General features: G+C 34.4%; 1 protein-coding gene across 1 annotated transcript; it reads left to right on the top strand.

Moving 5' to 3' along the window:
* The first annotated feature begins 42 nt into the window (after positions 1 to 42).
* On the top strand, positions 43 to 4,008 carry LOC134854405 (uncharacterized). Its single transcript, XM_063870641.1, has 5 exons — positions 43 to 256; positions 925 to 1,234; positions 1,531 to 1,715; positions 2,085 to 2,222; positions 2,597 to 4,008. Exons 1-5 carry the CDS (start codon positions 224 to 226, stop codon positions 2,696 to 2,698), a joined length of 768 nt encoding a protein of 255 aa, XP_063726711.1. The 5' UTR covers positions 43 to 223; the 3' UTR covers positions 2,699 to 4,008.
* Positions 4,009 to 18,632: the final 14,624 nt, after the last annotated feature.

Genomic DNA, 18,632 nt, shown 5'->3' with positions numbered 1-18,632 from the left:
TGTGTGAATAGAAATGACATGGTTTTGATTTTGTTTCTAGATATGTTATGTTGCTGCCGAACAGAAACTGTCACCGGTTGATCCCCTGGCCGTCGCTCAATTCTACAACCAGGCGCAGCAGTTGGTCGCAGACGTCACAATTAGTTGTTGACGTCACTACAACAAACTAACCACACCCACTTCTCGCTCCTGTTTTCACTTGCCCCACCCTCAGAGGTCCCTTATGTGTCTCAAATGTGTCAAAGCCGACTTCCCGGTTAGTAACTAGTGTAAAGAAAATCCTACCCATAAATGGAAATAGCTAACAAAGACGTCCAATTATATCTTATTTCAATAGTGGTTAGGCGAATGCAAGGTGTATTTTTTAACAGTGGGTAAGCAAAGTGTTTTTTGAACGACATGAAATAGATGACTTAGTATTTGTCGATGTTTTTCTTATATGGTGGATAGACTTTTGTTTTGACTAGAAGTTTGCTCTGGAAATACTTGTTCGAAGTGCCGCTGAAGTTTAGCTCTCTGAGAGCAAGTGTGAAAAAAGTGTGCAAATTTTGCATATTTCCAGGTTTCGAAAATTAATTTAGTTAATTTAGAGTAGAAACGTTGACTTTTAATGTGTTTCTCTTAAGACTTAGTGATATCTGTTTTTATAAAATTGAAAAAAATGCGTTGGTTCTGTTCGATCCAAGAACTAATGTTTTTTTTTTTTTAAAGTTAAAATTAAAAAAAAAACAGCTGAGTATTTTTTTTACTAGCGTTCATTGAGTTTTTCCCATTTTTTGTCGTGTTGACTATGTTTGTCTTGTCTTGGTTTTTTCTGTCCTGATTTCAATGTTTGAGAATCAAAATTCATTTTTTGCTTCTGTTGAAGGAACTTAATGATGTCAGCAACAGTCTGCCTTATTCATTTCACGCGATCTGTTGTAGATTGCGGAGCGGGTGGTGTTGAGTGTTCGGGACATCTCAGAGGAGACTAGGAGCAACTTCGCCCAGTGTGTGAGGTGTGGCAGCAAACAGGAGTGCACAGTCGCCAATTACAAGGACTACACCACTAGTACGAGTCCAAATCAGAACCATCAGAGCCATAACCAGACGACACACCATAGTAACAATCATGGACATACCGTTGCCAATAATGCAGGAACAAGACAACAATATCAGCATCATCAGGCACACACGGTTTCGTCGAATAGTAACGGACATTCGCAGTGCAAAATCAGACACGTTAACTTCCAGCGTGAGTTGACTCAATCGTGGGTTTCTTGTGGGGTAGGGTTCAATTAAGGAACCAGTTTGCATTGAATCAGCGGCAATTACAACGAGCTATTTGAGTTGAAAAGAAATTAGTATGGTATGGTTATTATAGGAACACTCAAACAGATAGTTGGGATCCTGGTCAGTTAATATTGAGATATTGCTATGCCTTAATACCAATAGACTATGGTTAAATAGAATAATGATTGATATAATTGGACCTGATTTCTTACGATCTAGTTCAAAAAACTGTTTTGATACATTCGTTTCTGCGTGTAGACGTATGCGTACAATGTGGCCATGTAGTGGCAGAACACAGTTGCAGTGCAAGCAGAAGCGAAATACAATCACAAAAACAAACGCAGACATCTCATGCGACTCCTGTGCAGTCTACTCACAACAAGAGCAGTAGGGCGAGTAATGGTCAAAGTCTCAACCATCTGAAGAGTGAAAGGGAGCGAGAGGTAAATGGGTCAGGGCAATGTTTCTAAAAAGTTTGATAAGAGAAGTTGAATAGCCGCATGTTGGATTACCTTCTGTTAATTCATCTTCTAACTTTGGATTTAGCTTGCCCAAAGTTTCAAAAAAATCATAATTGAAGTTGGTTTAAAGTTTTGGCCCGAGTTTGGTGAGGTTTATTACGAAAGGGACGTTATCAATGGATCAGAGCTTACTACGCTTTTAAGGACGGAAATAATTGTTTTTTGAGAAGAAATTGGCCCGAGTGACCGCTTTGATGTCTATAACCCTAAATAGTAGGAGGGTTTTTTTTTATTAAAAAGCTGACTTTAAATGCTGACTGGGGAATGTATGATCTCGTATAATGTTTGCAGGTGGAAGTTGAAGTGGAAGTGGACATGACGTGTATGTTGTGTGGCACTTTTGAAGACACCTACACTACCACGGCAGCCTCGCCAAGGACATCATCAGGAACTACTGAGAGAGAACCCACATCTCATAATCAGAGCCAGGTAGTTCATCACAAAACTTGTTATAGTTTTAGTTCAAGTTATTCGATCAAAACGAATAAAACTTAACCTTGTACGAATTTTTTTGAAGTTAAGTTGACTTCATACAGATAAATGAACGCTAAACCTTCTTAGAATTCTGCCAGAATGAATTATTAATTAACAATTTTTATGCGGACGTTTTGATCAAATAAATCGTTGTGAGTCCGAATTTGGCAAAACCAAATGACCCTTGTAAATTAACACAATACACAATACAAAAAATGGGGCGAGTGTGGTGGGGCTTTGTTTTTAGAGCGAAAACTTTTTCTTAGATACTAATGTTGAATGTTGAGAAAATATCCAACGATGCATAAGTAATTTGTATGTTTTCTCAGAACCACAAGAGAGACGATCACGATAGGAGAGATAGAGGGGACAGAGATGGTAAGAAAAACCAAGGGGGAGGGGAGGTAAGACCGGAGTTGATGACGAGGTGAAATTTCTGAGCCCATCCAGATTGGAGACGAAGCCCTACATAAAGCAGCTATATTGGCAGACGAACCTTACGCGACTGAAATTCATAACGCAGAAAGACTATCTTTGAAGACTAGTTTCGGAAGTTATCATCAGCGAGAATGTAAAGATAAACCATGAAAACTAAATCAGACTGCGTTCAACTGAGGTTTAATCAATTTTGGTGTTTCTTGCTGTATGCGAGAAAAGCTAAAACCATCCTAATATCTGTCGCTATTTCTATTCGCGTTGTTTTTCTAAGTTTTGCCCACTCTCATCTTAGATGCTAAGAACTTGGGAAGCCTTGCTAGAGAAATTCTTGGTTTTCCAATTCTTCAACGAGGTTCTTTATCTTGCCCGAATTTAATGTGTCAGCAAGCCAGAAAAGTTGCAAACCGCTCACCGCTGAATGACATGGTTTTTCTTGTTCTAAACGATTGCGTGCAGTAGATTTAGTTGAGTGCAGCTTTGACTCCCTTTGAGTGGGTGAAAATTGAGATGATGTATGTGACGGGCCGATAATGCAATAAATTGATTCTTTTTGTTTTAATCTCTGAAGCATACTTGTATGTGAGTACTTGTATGTGAGTTTTTTGCGTTATGAATACAGTGCTAATATATTTTATCCGGACAAGACAAAAAACTTGAAACTTAAAACTCAAATTGGGTTGACTTAAGACTAAAAAAAAGATTACGACAAGTTTTGCTTTGAATTTGAACAGAATTAATATGACTCAATTTATTTTTGGAACATTCGGATCCGAAACTCAACCCCAAAACTACCATTTCCGGCCTTTTTAGTCAATCAAAAATTACGCCAAAAGTATTGGTTCAATTCAGTGTATTGACGTATAATGGAAAAATCGTATAATCCGACTATCGTATAATGTATGATCGTATATTTTGGCTTTCGTATAAAAAAGGTATAATCGTATAATTTGAGATCTAAATCCTTGCTCAATTATAGCAACCGCTCAAGGCTTTTTAGATTGTTTTTGTTGCTCGAGTATTTTTTATTCGAAAATCTCTGATTGATCTCAGAAAATTTTTATCTTAGAGTTGAGCCGCCCCTAATATTGATCATCATGCAATACTCAGTTAAAAGTTTTTTGTCTCATAAAATTTAGCCATTTATCGGTTTCGTATAATCGTATCATTTATCGTATAAATCCGATCTCTCGTACAATCTTATGTCGTATAAGGGTTTTTCTGATTAATTTGTCGTATAAGTGTACAAAACACGCCTTCAATTGCTGAAAAAATTATGTCAAAAAGAGCGTCGTATATTTCCCAACAAAATTTTAGACGAAAATAATTGCCTCAGTTTTGTCTAAATATATTTTTTTGCTTGATAGCTAGAAAATGTCAATTTAACTATAAAAAGCTGCAATTTTTAAAAACAATTTTCAGAAGTTTTTGCGCTAATTTTTGGAGATTTTGCTCCTCCAAAATTTTGTTGGGCTATAAAAGAGGCTTTTTTGACCTATTTTTTCCAGCAATTGAACCACTAGTTTTTTAATGATTTTGATTGACTAAAAGCCGAAGATTGTTTTTTTTTGAGTTTGGCCGAATTTCGAGAAATAACTTGCTTCTTATTAATTCTTATTCAATTGTTAGCAAGATTTGTCCTCAGCATTTTTTTTGGCTAAACCAATCAAGTATTTAGCAAAACGTTTTAAATTTCAAGTTTTGTCCGGATAATTGAAATCAGCGCTGTACTAGCTGAAAAACTAATTGAATGATTGAGGGTGAAGCAACATTACCCAGCCCAGAAAAATAACCAAAAAAATTGCATGTAGTTCTTAAACGGGCACAACAGCGGTTCGTTGTGATGAGCTGTACAGCTCTTGTGTTTGTACTTTCCCCAGTGAATAAATGGTCTTAATGATAGTTATTCTTTTGAATTGCATTCGGTCCATTGACATATGTCATATGTTTGAATAAGTATCAAAATTGAAAGTAGTGTTAGGATATATTTTATTTTTGGTATCAATAGCTCGCCTTCTCTTGAGTGCAGTTTGTCTTTCCTTTTTTGTCATCATAACAGGATTACCACAGTTAAAAGTTTCTTCCTTTGTTAAGCTCTAATCGCCTATACAAACCCCAGATATGTATGAAAATAAAAAAAAAAGTGGGTCCTAGTACTTCATGGTTTATAGTACCGAATCTGTCCCCAATTGCAATGAGTGATGATAGTTCAAGAGATCCAAATTATAAAAATTAGGAACAACAGAAACTTCAGAGAATAAAATCGAAAACCTCTTGTGATTTATTGCTGGATTTTTGATACAAAACTCTTTATTGTGGTAAGCTTGCAAAATATTACTTAGTGATAGCTTTATATAAGCTAGATTTGACATAGTAGAGTATTTTGTTTTGAAAAAAAAACCAATGCAATCAAGTTGTTTACAAACTGAAACTTATGGTATCGAAGAGATCAAGTTTTTGTTCAGCTGTTTTCATCTAAGTTTAAATTTGAAGATTGCTACGAGCAAGGCAGTAGGCGTTTTTTTAAAAACATATAGCCAAATTTGTCTGTCACTTTTTAGACAAAATCATGAAAAACTGTTATGGACGTGTTACTTTCGGTTGAACGTTGATACCGATCAGTTTTTTTTGGTTTTCTTATTTGTTGACATTTTTTTTGTAAAATGTCAAATCATCCGCAGACTAAAGCTAAAACCAAATTTTGTGGGCATCAGTAAACACTTAAAGTTGAAGGGCAAACAAGAAATTATAATCAACAGCATTGTATGATTTGAAAAGCCTCAGTTTACAAGAGATCTTAGTAGCCTCATTTCGTTTGTTAGTTATACACTTAACGAAATAATTTTTAGAAAATCTGATATGGAAATTATATTTTCTGCCAATTAGAAGAAAATCAACATCACAAAATGCAAGCAGGGCTAAAAACAGATTTTGGTCGTTAGTCCTTGATACGATCATTTTTGCTTTAACGAGGAAAAATTATTTAAAATTCGCTGCTGCGTTTTTAACAGAAACCCAACATCTTGTTCCAAAATTTGACTATTAGACTGCGACCAGGAAATTTTTTTCTTATAACAGATTTTCAAGTGTGAATTTTGTCTTAAGAAACTAGGTGTTTAGAAATTTTTCCTACAAGAAGTAGCAAAATAACCTTCTGTAGTAACATAGTTTCGTTTTAACCCAATTTCAATCCAACGTAATTATCAGTGTCTCAAAAGTTCCAAATAAAACTTTCATGATTGATTACTCAAAATTTTTTTGAGACCAGTTTATTATAAGTACATTGTGAAAAGTTTTATATGAAAAGAAATTTTCCAAGTTTTTAAAGTTAATTTTCAAAAATTGAATGAATGTTTCTGTCCTGTTTAATTATTGGGCCTTGGAAACAATCGTTAATTGTTAAAGGACATCTTAAAATAATTGAGGACGAGTTCTTCGTAAAATTTTGTGGCAAATCATTTTAAACGTACCTAGATCTGTGTATTTTTTTATGAAACTATCGTAAAAAACAAGCCAAACAAATATGAAAAAAGTTATTAGACAATTTCGAGCGTTCTCTCAATCTCTTGCCGCAACAAAGTAGAATTTACTCAAAAAAAAAATAAATGAATTGTTTTAATTGGGAAAACAAAACTCCGTGTTGGACAAAACAAACCTGTCACCAGAAAAGTAAAGTTTAACAGAAAACCAAAGTAAAAATGCATGCCACAAGTTATGAAAAAAAAAGTGCTAATATAACATGACTATCTGGTAGGCAGGTTTCAAAAACGGGTTAGAATTGAGTCTGAATCAAAAAGAAAAGTAATTTATTCATACACTATTCAAATTCATTAACTTTATTGCTTATTGACCTTTTTCATGTATGTGGTAACTGCTGAAAAATATTGGTTTAATTTTCTTGTTATTGCTAACTTGAGAAGTAATCTATTCCATTTTTGGAACATTTTCTGGAAATGACAAATTCTAACTTGAATGTTTCATATACTCTTTTTTGTTCAATTTTGTTTTTTTTTATAAAAAAAGATCTTGTAATTTTGACGATTAGCTTATGATTTTGACGATGGTTTTCTCTTTTACAATTTGAAACTAAATGATAAAAAGAATTTTCAGCCGGCAATTTTCATGATGAAAATTTTTCGAACTAATTTTCGAGCTCGTTCAGCTGGAAAACAAAGCATTTAAATTAGTTTCTGTCGCTGTATTCACGTTTTATATTCGAGTAAGTTTTTTATTCGCTCAGTTTTTGTGCAATTTTTGTTTCAAAAAGAAACTTTTACCATAAACCGACTTCGAACTTCATTGAAAAGAGCCAAAAAAGTCACGTAAAATTTTATTAAAATAAACTGTCCAAATTTTCATGCTGCTTCAATTGGGACTAAGCAAGTGCAGTTGGTGGTTACGTTTTTTCTGCACAAAAGATTTGAGAGGAAATCTGCGATTTGTTTTCTCATCGCTGATTTTAATCTGAAGTTTTTAATTGCAAATTTTAGGGATCAATTATTTATGATGAAAATAGCTTAAGGCGTCTAGCAAATCATTCAATTAAGGCAGATTTTAGTAACTATTGAAGCATCCATCCGAAAAAAAATGTTTTGTCAAAGTTTGATTGTGGAATAAATTATTTTTGAAGACAAGCATGTCTCATTTGCAGCCCAAAGTTAAGCCCAGTGGCGAGCGCAGAATCGGACACTTTTTTTTGCAAATTTCAAAAATCAAAAAATGATTGTCCATTTTTTAAATTATGATGAAAAGCTAATCATTCAAATCATTTTAGAGAATAATACAGTTACATATACAGTTCTTTTCACGAAGAAATGCTAGTCATATTTTCCCAACTACTTGTGGATACATGGATTGTATGGAACTGTTAGTAGTTTTCCTATGAAAGGAACTTGTAGGATAAGCATTTTTGTCAACTGTATGTCAAAAGCGCGCTCTTACTAAAAAAAACTTTTTCGTAGAGTGGTTTAATTGTATTGGAATAGAAAATTGGTGTTGAAATAATTGAAATAGTTCAAAAATTTGAAGATGATCTTCGTAAAAACTTCAAGCGGATAATCTTAAAAGTTCCAAGATATATGATTTTTTGAAAGATTTTCATTTCTAATAAATGAAGTTTTTTAAAAAAAAAACATCAAATTTGAAATTTGGTCATATAAACTCCAGTCTTTCTTTTCACCTCTTGCCACCGCAAAAGTGACGAAACCCAAAAAATGAACAAAATGTTTAAACTAGAAAAGCAAAATGATGTCTTTGACGAACTTTTTTCCTGAATGGTAAAGTAAAACAGAAAAGTATACTAAAAAGCATGTCTTGAAATAAAAAATAAAAAGGGATTATATAAAATCATGTCACATGTTAGAATTAAAACTTATCCAAACAGAGAAGTATTTTGTACATATGTGATTTAAGTTCATTAAGTTTTTTAAATATTATTGACAGTTGTTATGTACATGTGTTAACAGCTCAACTTAATAGCTTGATTTTTTTTGAATTCTGTAATTTAGGAAGTAATTCATTTAATTTTTTTTACCCATTTTCGGTTAATCAGAAACTGAACTTCCAAGTTTAATTTTCTCTTTTGTGCTCAATTTCGACTAGTTTTCAACAAGATTTAAAAATTTTGACACCATTTTGCATGGTTTCTACTTTTATAGAAATAATTTCTAATAAATTGTTAAAAAACTTTCAACCCGCAAATTTTGCGATGAATATTTTTTTACAGAAATAATATATTTTTTTTGTCAAATAACAAATCACAATAGCTATCAAGCTAATTTCGCTGGAGTAATTTTTTTCATCCTGTTTTCCCCTTTTCTGTTAGAGTCTTTGCAAAAGATGTAAGTTTATCTTCAATAATGCATTTCGTTTACTCAGTTTTTCGGGGCAATCATTGTTTCAAAACGAATTCTCTGATTTTTTCTCTAAAAAACTGATTTAAGATAGCATTCAGGGATTAGTGAGTGCAATTCGTAGTTACACCTTTTCTAATCTTTTCAGACAGAAAGTATTCAAGAGAGAATCTACAATTAGTTCAGTTTTCTCAACTGATTTTTTATCTGAAATTTTTGAATGAAATTTCTGACAGTCAATTTTTTTCGCTGAATTTCGCTCAAGGCATGGAGCAATTCATTCATCTATGGCTTACTTCAGAAACTAATAAAAGGACCATCAAAAATAAAGTCTTCCTTAAATATTGATTGTCAAAAAAAGACTTTAGAGTACTATTATGTCTTATTTGCTGCCTTCAGTTTTGCTAAATGGGAAGCACAAAAAATTAAATATGGTTTTATTTTCAGCTTCAAGATCAAAACTTAACTAAATTTTCCAGTTAAAAAATTCAACCGAAAAATGTGAGTCATACTCCTCCAATTATGAAAAAGGCTGCACATTCGATTTTTTTTGAAAACTAGTCATACCTTTCCTTTCATGTGGAAAAGCTATTCATAGAACTGTTGCATTCAAACAACTAATTAGTGCATAGGTTGCATGGGATTGTATGACAAGAAGTTTTCCTTAAGTGGAACTTGAAAGACAAACAATTTTGTGATAATTCAGTTTTGTCAAAAGCACTCATACCAAAAAGTTCTACCCTGTAGTACTTAAACTGTGTTGAAAAAAAAATTGATGTTAGGAAAACTGAGATTGTTCACGCCCGTAATTTTTTAAAAAGTTATTCATAGAACTGTTGCATTCAAACAACTTATTAGTGCATAGGTTGCATGGGATTGTATGACAAGAAGTTTTCCTTAAGTGGAACTTGAAAGACAAGCTATTTTGTGATAACTCAGTTTTGTCAAAAGCACTCATACCAAAAAGTTTTACCCTGTTGTACTTAAACTGTGTTGAAAAAAAATTGATGTTGGGAAAACTGAGATTGTTCACACCCTTAATTTTTTAAAAAGCTAGTGTTCTCAACATTTAAAAAATTTTTGATGCTGACTGAAAACTGTTCATGCCAGAAGTATAAATTATTCACGCTAGCAGTTTTTCAAAACGAACATGTTCTAAAAATTCACACTAGTGGAGAAAATTAACGCAATTACACTATTGAACAAAATTAAACTTAAACTCAGGCTTTTACTTTTCTCAAAAGCCTAACTTTTAGGACTATTTTGAGCAATATTTTCTTGAATTTGTAACAAAATTTTTCCATCGACCGACAGCGAGCAATCTGAACTACCGTCTCTGAAATTCTCAATTTTTAACTTGCTGCACTTACCAGTTTGCAGTTTTGTTCGGGGTCTGAAAATGCCAATTTTTGTCGTTTGCGCAAGATTTTGCATTGTTGGGAATTCTTTTTCGAATAAACGAAGTAAAATAGTTGTTCATGCGATTCCTCTGGTTTCAATACTCTTCTGGTTATTACAATTTCACACGTTTTGAAAAACTTAATGCGGATGAAGAAAACTGGCATTTTGAGACCAGGAAAAACTTAGTAAGTGCAGCAAATTAAAAATCGAGACTGTCAAAGAGTGTAGTTCTTATCATTCGCTGTCGGTCGATGCAAAAGTTTTGTTTAACTTTCTGTAAATATTGTCCAAATTGGTCCTCAAAACTAGGCCTGAATTAGGCTTTAATTTTGTTACTAGTGTACCTTTTAATCTCTGAACTGTCTTTTTTCAAGGACCTTTGGGCAATATTTACATTTACATAATCATCGACAGCAAAAGATTAAAACTACCCTGTCTCAATTTTTGATGTAAAGTACTTACCAATTTATTCCGGGTCTGTAAAAGCCAGTTTTCAACAAATGTAGTACATTTTTTTCAACGGTTTGAAATTATCAGAAACATCAGATCTAGCTCAGTTGTCACACTGAACAAGCTTATTTTCTCTTTTAAAAGTGTTTCACATGCCATGATCTCTTTTTAATCCGCTTATTCTAAAAAGTTTTTTTTTCATAGAAAACTTATTGCAAATGATAAAAACTGGCATTTGCAGAACCGGAATTGACTACTGAAGACTTTCAGATATGGTAGTTTTGATGTTTCTCGGTCGGTCGATGAAAAAATTTTGTTCGACTCTTTAAAACCATTGCCCAATATTGGTCCTTGAAAAAAAGTTTTAGAAATTAAAAACTTCTTTATTTTTGTCCACTAGAGTGAAAAAAAAACTTCTATTGCAAGCTGGAAACGGCAATTTTACGAAATTGCTTGCTTGGCCAAATCATTCAATTTAACTTCTTTGGAAAATTCACTTCATCTCAATTGTCAAGTTTCTTCATTATTTGAAAGTTGAGATTATGTGTAACAGAGTACCTCAAGTTCTATGCATCCTTGGTTCTTCTCTCTCAGGGGCTGCGGTTATCCTTGTCATTGTTTTGTTAACCAAAACCAAGTAAGTCTGGCAGAAAATGTGAGGTATTGTATTTTCTGAAAACAAAAATTTTGAAAAGGTTAGTTTCTCGTTATTTTCTTTTAAGTAAGTGATTAATTCAGTAATTTTTGGTTTGGCTCAAATCAGAATGCAGCAAAATTAGAATTCTCAAGAAAACGCGCATGTGCTAAGTTACTCTTTTAATTTGAAGGGTTGGGTCTCTTTCGTATTGGGATACCATAAGGGGAGGGAGAGATTGTTGAATAAATCGAAACTCGGAAGTGTCTGGTATAGCGTTTGAGTGAAAATTGCTTAAAGCGTTCTTTGCTTGACGTTGAAGAGGCATATATTACAACTTGCATCATTGCAATTTAAAGAATCAAAGAGCCACACCCAAATGCCTTAATAATATTTGATTTTCTGGCTTGTTTTCCGAGTACGCAGATAATAGTCGAATAATTTTAACAAATTAGCTCAAAACTGTTTCTAAAAGAAAATGAAACATTTGTGCACAAACAACACCAACAGCACCGGGCCGAGGTGCGGGACTTAGGTCGAGACCGAATACAGTCGTTAAAGCGAGACCAAAAATAGTCGTGCAATACAATCGTGCAAAACCTTTTCATGTCGCGGTTAGTGTTAGTACGGTTGCGTAAGGTCCAGAAAATCACGCGCAAAAACAAAAAGATTTGTAGAGATAGAGCTATAAGTTGAACAGCAGTCTATTTGACCTTGAACAGACAAGTAGAATAGTTAGGATCTTGTTTTGTTCCTTCTCTGTGATCCATGTGGGTAACCTCCTTCGTTTTCCGTAATGCCTCCTCCTCCAGTAATTTATGTTGAGATGACTTTAGTACCTTTCTTGGCCTTTTTTGGCATGACTAAATTCTGTGTAACTGGCTTTAAACGTGCTGAAGTTTCATCCTGGAAATGCAGAGAACCAAGCTCTTCATATTCCCCTGCCAATATTTTGCCCGCCAGAAACCGTTTTACGTGATGTCTTATGGGGGTTTCTAACTTTCCAAGGGCCTTTTTGGTGCTTGACGTCGTGCCTTATCTACTGTCCCATTCTCGCTCCTAGTGGCTTCAGCTATCTAAGCAGGGATCGAATCTACTTGAAGGAGCAGAAGAGATATTGCATCAATTGTAGTGTTAACAGCATGAGGTTTTCAGCCTAACCTCCCAAATTGACATACTTGTAGTATTCTTATAATTTAAATCAGCATGTTTGCAAAGTAACTTCAAATCTGCCTTGGCTTACTTTCATCTCTTTTAATACTTTCCAGCGCATTCTTTCAATATTTTTTTTTGTCAACACCCTCATTCTACCATATCACAATTAACATCCCGGGTTGACAAAAAAAACTTATCATACAATTCCATACTAAGGGAAAAATGCTTATCATACGATTCCATTCAATTCCATAGAATCAAAAAATCGTATGAAAATCCCATGAAAACTATTTTTTCCATACAATGGAAATGTATGATAGCCATTTTTTCCATTAAATGAAATTGTATTATAGGTGTTTTTGCCTTAAACCAAAAAGTTGTATTTTGTTTATAATTTTGTTTTTTGAAACAATTTGGGTTCGGTTTGCAACCAAACAGTATCAGACATTGATCAGGGCATTCAAAAACATGCCATACAAAATAAATAAAAATTTTCAGCGTTTTTGAAATAAAAATTTGAAGTGAAAGGAAAAAAGCCATTACTTTCGTATCCAGGACTACGTTATTCACACAAAAAATTAAATTTTGCATGCAATATTTTTTTCGGAAAAAATTTGTTTGCGTAGAAATCTCGATTTACGGTTGAAAAAAAATGGATAGCGTTAGGAACAGAGGGTGTACCTTATCTGAAATTATTCTATGAGTATAACCAAAAGATCATAACTCATCTGATGCGACCATAAGTCGCGAACAAGACCTTAACTAACCTAGAATTAGAAAATTAAAAGTAGAATTAGACAATTGCGCAACAGCAAAAATGTTAGATAGAATAGAGATTTTAATAGAAATGTCTCTAATGCTCGATAGACCTACGCCAATTTTCCAAGCAATACGAGAAATGCCAGGAATTGCAAGAAGACCAAGAACAAGGCATAATCTAAGATTAGGAAGTAACCGACCAATCGGCCATATGCTAGTGAGACGAAAACCGGAAGAACAAGTTTTTAAATTTAGTATCTATTAAGCAGTAAATTTATATTTTCATTTATTGACATAAAAACATTCCGAACAATAACTTTTCAATGCAAATGAGGCTCAACAAAAATTTTAAACAAAAACGACTGATTAAAATAACACAAGTTGTTACCCCTAAAATCTGCAGTAAATCAAATTTTTGATTAAAAATGTTTATTGGATATGTGATACAAAAATTAGTTAGTACAAAAATTTACTGTTAATTTCATTAGTTTGAACACATCATCTTTTCTTCATCCCAGCTTCATCAATCTAAAAGATAACAGCATAAATAAAAAAAACTAATATCATGCAAACTGTAAATTTTAACTTCTCTTAAATTAAATTTTTATATAAATTTTACCAAGGCTTATCCTTGTTTTCTCCTTAATCACATTTATTTGAAATCAGATCATCATAGCTTTCCTTGGATCTTCAAGTCGAATTAAATCAAATTAATTTCTTTAAACACTGATCATCAAGGCCTCCCTTGGATTTATCAGAACAATTTTTTTCCCCAATCACAATATAATAAGTGTTTAACGACTTAAAACGTCGATTCACTCTCCAACCCTAATAAAGGACCCAAGACTGATTGATATTTTTGAAAAAACTAACCATTTTATTTAGCATAGACAGTGAAAAACTTCGGTTACTCGTCCTTCACTTCAGCCCTCCTCCTATATGAGCCCGGCTAACCATCTACCTGTGTTCTAATTGTAACCGAACCTTGTGGATCCATTTACTATTATCCAACACTTGATCATAAATCACAACTCTTAGATAGGATTAAGCAAGTCCATCTTAGATTACAACAACCGTAAGAACTAGCAGTCTAGGAAAAAAGCAACTCTAACTCTGGAGTGACTCCATCCGTCATCCTAACACTTAAGTCAAGAGATAATCTAGGCAGTAAACAAACAATCACATTACATGATTGTTTAATTAAAAACGAAAGATAGGCTCTTGTAATTACACCTCACAAACAAACAGTAGGATATATTATATATTATATATTATTATAAAAACGATCCTAACAAAACAAAAGCAAATCATGAAGAAATTATTTTCAAAAAGACAAAAAGCAATTTCAGAAACAGATAAACTCACGATACAGGACTTTCAGGACTCAAAAGACGCGATAAACACAAAAAAAACCGCTACAAAATCCAAAACTTTTTTTCTGACTTAGAAACTACATCACCAAAGTAAAATGCAGAATCAAGAAAACTTACAATAACAAACCAGTGCGTCTATATACTTGGAATCAACCAATAAGACATATTGAAAATTACACATTAACAGTTTTAAGATATAAAAAAAGATCGAATACAATGAAAATTTTGACGACAAATTATTATTCCCATTTTTTTTTATAAAATCAGAAAGTGATCCCGCTCGAGGACAAGATCAATTTTGTAACAATTAATTATAATTTTATTTGAAAAAAGTTGCAGCCCACGTAAACAGGAATTTCTCGAAATAAGAATAAAAAGACAAATTCTTGGCCACTACCTCAAAAGAATATGTAATATAACATCACATTATGGTATATTTACTATAATAATCTTTTCACCAAAATCAAACCATCCTACACATCAAATACACACATGACATTGATGCAGAATTCTCAAAAGTTTTCACAGAATTTAAGAAAATATGAAGCATCAAATTTCAAAAAGGTCAAAGTCAAAATTTACAAATGATGCCATTTCAGTTATTTATAGCTACATATCTATTTTAGAAACACAAAATATCTCAAGAATTTGAGGAATTTCAATATCTTGTCTACAAGTTTTGCCATGAAAATTACCAAAAGAAAACGCAGATCAAAGAAGTGTCCCTCTCCTCAGGCGACCTTCGGTGCCTCACTCTAGCGTATCTATTTTTATATAACTCTACTTTAATCAAATCTTTGTATCTGATAGTACATTAAATTTTTCAAGGACGTTTTCCAGCTGTCAATACTTTTATCACACATGCTTACGAAAGAATCAGTCGCAGAAGCCTAAAGTGTTAAAATCAATTTGTTAAAATCTTTTACTCAAACATACTCAATTCTGGAAGTTGTAAATTTTAATACACTACTCTTTTTAATTTAAATATATTCATTTCTTAATTTAGTATTCTCTTTTTACCCTCAAGTATTTCGGCTACAACGTGAGGGTAATGTCATGGCGCAGCCAGTACTTCGTGTGAACGAAGACAGGACTGACTTACTCGGAATTCTTCCCTTCTGGCCTGAATATTCGGTCAACCCACCGTTCATCTGAGAGCCATGGGTGGGACAGTTTTTTGGCCAATAGTCTCAAAGGCAATGACTCGTCCGGTAAAGTTCTAGCCGCTCCAGCGAGTCTTGTAGATGAGCCGTATTCAAAGTCTGAATCTCCAGCACTGTCGGAAGATGCGACAGAGGACGCAAATTGAAACCTTCAAAACTTGGCCGCAAAGAGGCAAGCGGACAAATACAATGCGAAGAGGAGGCGTAAAGGCCCTCGGATAGGACACGGGTGGTGCTCTCAAGAGGCGGAGGCGCGTCTGAAATCTAGACTCTTTTTCTCGTTGGGAAACGAGAAGAAAAACAGTTTATTTGTTAAAAACTGAATTGGACTAAACGGTTGAGCGGATCAATTTGTATAACACACATTTCATGCAGAACAATGACTCGTTTTCCTCATTTTACACACGTCTCAGCGCACGAACTGCTTTGTGTAACTGGCCAGTAGATCAGGAGAAAGCAACGCTCAAGTACTCGTTCATTGACCGAATCAGAACTGTTGATGTAACAACAACAGTTGATTAAGGCGGAATCATACCTCGAAGACATTCTTCAGCTTGCGCTAGAGAGCGAAAAAGTGGCAAAAAGTTTGGAACAATTCTAAAAACTGCTCCCGCACAACCAATTGACAACAACTACTACCAGTTCGATAATATTCTTATACAAGAGCGAGTTACGACTGAAATAAAAAAGTTAATCAGAGACAAATATATCGAGACATTAGATAAATGTACGAGGGATCATTTCATTTCAACAATCGTTCTAACTGCAAAAAAGGACGGATCCATAAAATTGGCCCTGAACGAAAAACCTATTGATGCTCAAATTTGGAAGAACAAATACCCTAATTTGCATGAGTTAATCTATTCGGCGTCCCAGATATTTACTAAGAGTACGCCTGGTAAAGTGTGGTTTACCTCTCTGGAATAAAACATGATTCTAGCCAGTTACTTTTATCCGATCTAACTTGTAATCATTTTAACTTCAGAAACTTGCGGGTAGAAGCGACAGGCACGTACCGATTCAAAACTGGCTTCTATGTCCTAACATACATCATGCCCAAAGAATTTCAGAAGGCGATGGATATTACACTTCAGGGGCTGGAAGAAGTCATATGTTACCTAGATGATATCTTAATGGTTACGAAAGTAGAGACTGAGGACCACAACATGCTGGTCGAAAAAGTCATCCAACGTTTGGATGAAGAAGGGTGGGCAATGAAACTAAGCAAATGTGAGTTCTCAGTTAACAAAATTATCTGGTTAGGGTATGAAATTGACAAAACCAGTTACGCACCATAGTTTTCAAAAGAACGAAACTGTTAGGTCGCTTATGCCAACGAAAACGCTCAAACAACTGAGGTCATTCATGGGCGCTCTAAATCAGCTACAACGCTCCATGAGTACACGGATCTTCACGAGTACACAGTTTCAGTTGGCTCATCGCAAAAAGCGTGTAAAAAATCTTTTTTTGTGGGGGAGAAGAGCAAAATCTAGCTTCTGTGTACATCCTAGATCTCATAGTCAACATCTGAAATCTCTACCATTATGATGCTTTAAGAGTTTCTAGGGTCAAGTGTGACGCAGGCCATAGTGGGTTGGGAGTTTAATTGGAGGAGGAGATAGAATCGAATGTTTGGGCCCCGATAGCTTTTGATAGAAAATAAACACAGCAACAATGAGTAGGAGCTACTAGCTATTGTCTGGACGTGCGAACATTTCCGCACATGTTTATTCTGAAAACTGTTTGTCATTCTCACCGATCACAAAACTATCATTTCGGCACTCAAGTAAACCTATGGTAAAAAAATCATACCAATCAAGTCCTTCTAAGTGGGCGGATTGCCTCATGACATTCGACTATGAGGTTAAACATGTACTGGGAACATCACTTGGTATTGTCAACTATATGTCTAGACATCCAATATTTGAAGCCCCACCACCTACGTCACATAACGAGTTGTTTGTTATTAAATCAATACAGGCTTTTAATAATGCTTTGAATCAAATTCATATTTCGGGGAAGATAGAAGTTGTAACAGTCTGCTCAGTTTTTAACTTAGCCGAGTCTCAACCAATCGGATGAAACTGTTCGCCTCTTTACCAAAGAAATGGGCGTACATGGCCCTTTTCTGGCCAAAGGCGGCTGTAGTTAACGACTGCGTTTTTATAGACAACAAACTTGCGATACCAAAACAAATCAGGAGTCCAAATCTTGCCCACCTTCATAGATTGATTCCGGAACAAGCAGTTATGATGGACGCATCGGAGTTTATATAGCGGCCCTTCTTGATACGTCAGATAATCGACGTTTGCAAGAAATGTCCAGAAAATTTTTTGTTCGATAAGAATATCAAAACCTCGAAAACATATAAGTCTTCTAAACCGTTACCGCCACTTTCAGCTCCTAATCAAAAATTGCAATTCAATTTTGCGGGACCGCTTATTGACGAAAAGGAAGGCAATATACATTTCTTGTTTGCTATTGGTCGTTTTTTAAAATACCCTTCGGTTATGCTAACATAAATAACAAGTGCGAAAAAATAATCAATATCTTAAGATCTTGTATTCGTAATCATGGCATACCGGAACAGATTAGGACGGACCGCGGTACTGGTTTAAAAGCGCTTTGTTGGACGAGTTTTTTGAAAGCAGAGGTATAAAACTTAACCTGAAAACAGCAGGGTCTTAGAAGTTGTGGCTTAGTGGAGAGGTCAATTCAGATTATCAAGCGGAAGTTGGGGACCGAAAAGTTAGACTCAAACTTTAAAAAATGTAAAATCTACGCTACAGCAAATCATTGATGGCATCAGGAAAACAAACCACGCAACAATAAAAATATATATTTTTTCGAACTTCAATTTAAGCAAAAATCTAACATGGAATTTTAGTTAGCACTCGATAATGTTTTACTTCAGCTCAAGGTCTAGAGGGAACATTCTGACTCCAGAACAAAACACAAGCCGGAACAACAGTAGAGTTAGGGCAAAATTGGTGTCACTTTAGCGTGGGTGATGTGATCGCAGACAGTCAGCCCGACCACGCCCTAGAAGGACCAGCTAAAGCGGCCAACAAATGGAGTCAACTGAACCGTAACGTACAAACTCAACAGGGAAAAAAGATTCTGCGGGAATTAGCTACCAGAAA

This window comes from Symsagittifera roscoffensis, chromosome 9 (assembly GCF_963678635.1).
Source record: "Symsagittifera roscoffensis chromosome 9, txSymRosc1.1, whole genome shotgun sequence".
In the NCBI taxonomy this organism is placed as follows: Eukaryota; Metazoa; Xenacoelomorpha; order Acoela; family Convolutidae; genus Symsagittifera; species Symsagittifera roscoffensis.
This window is presented reverse-complemented; position numbering and strand designations above follow the sequence as displayed.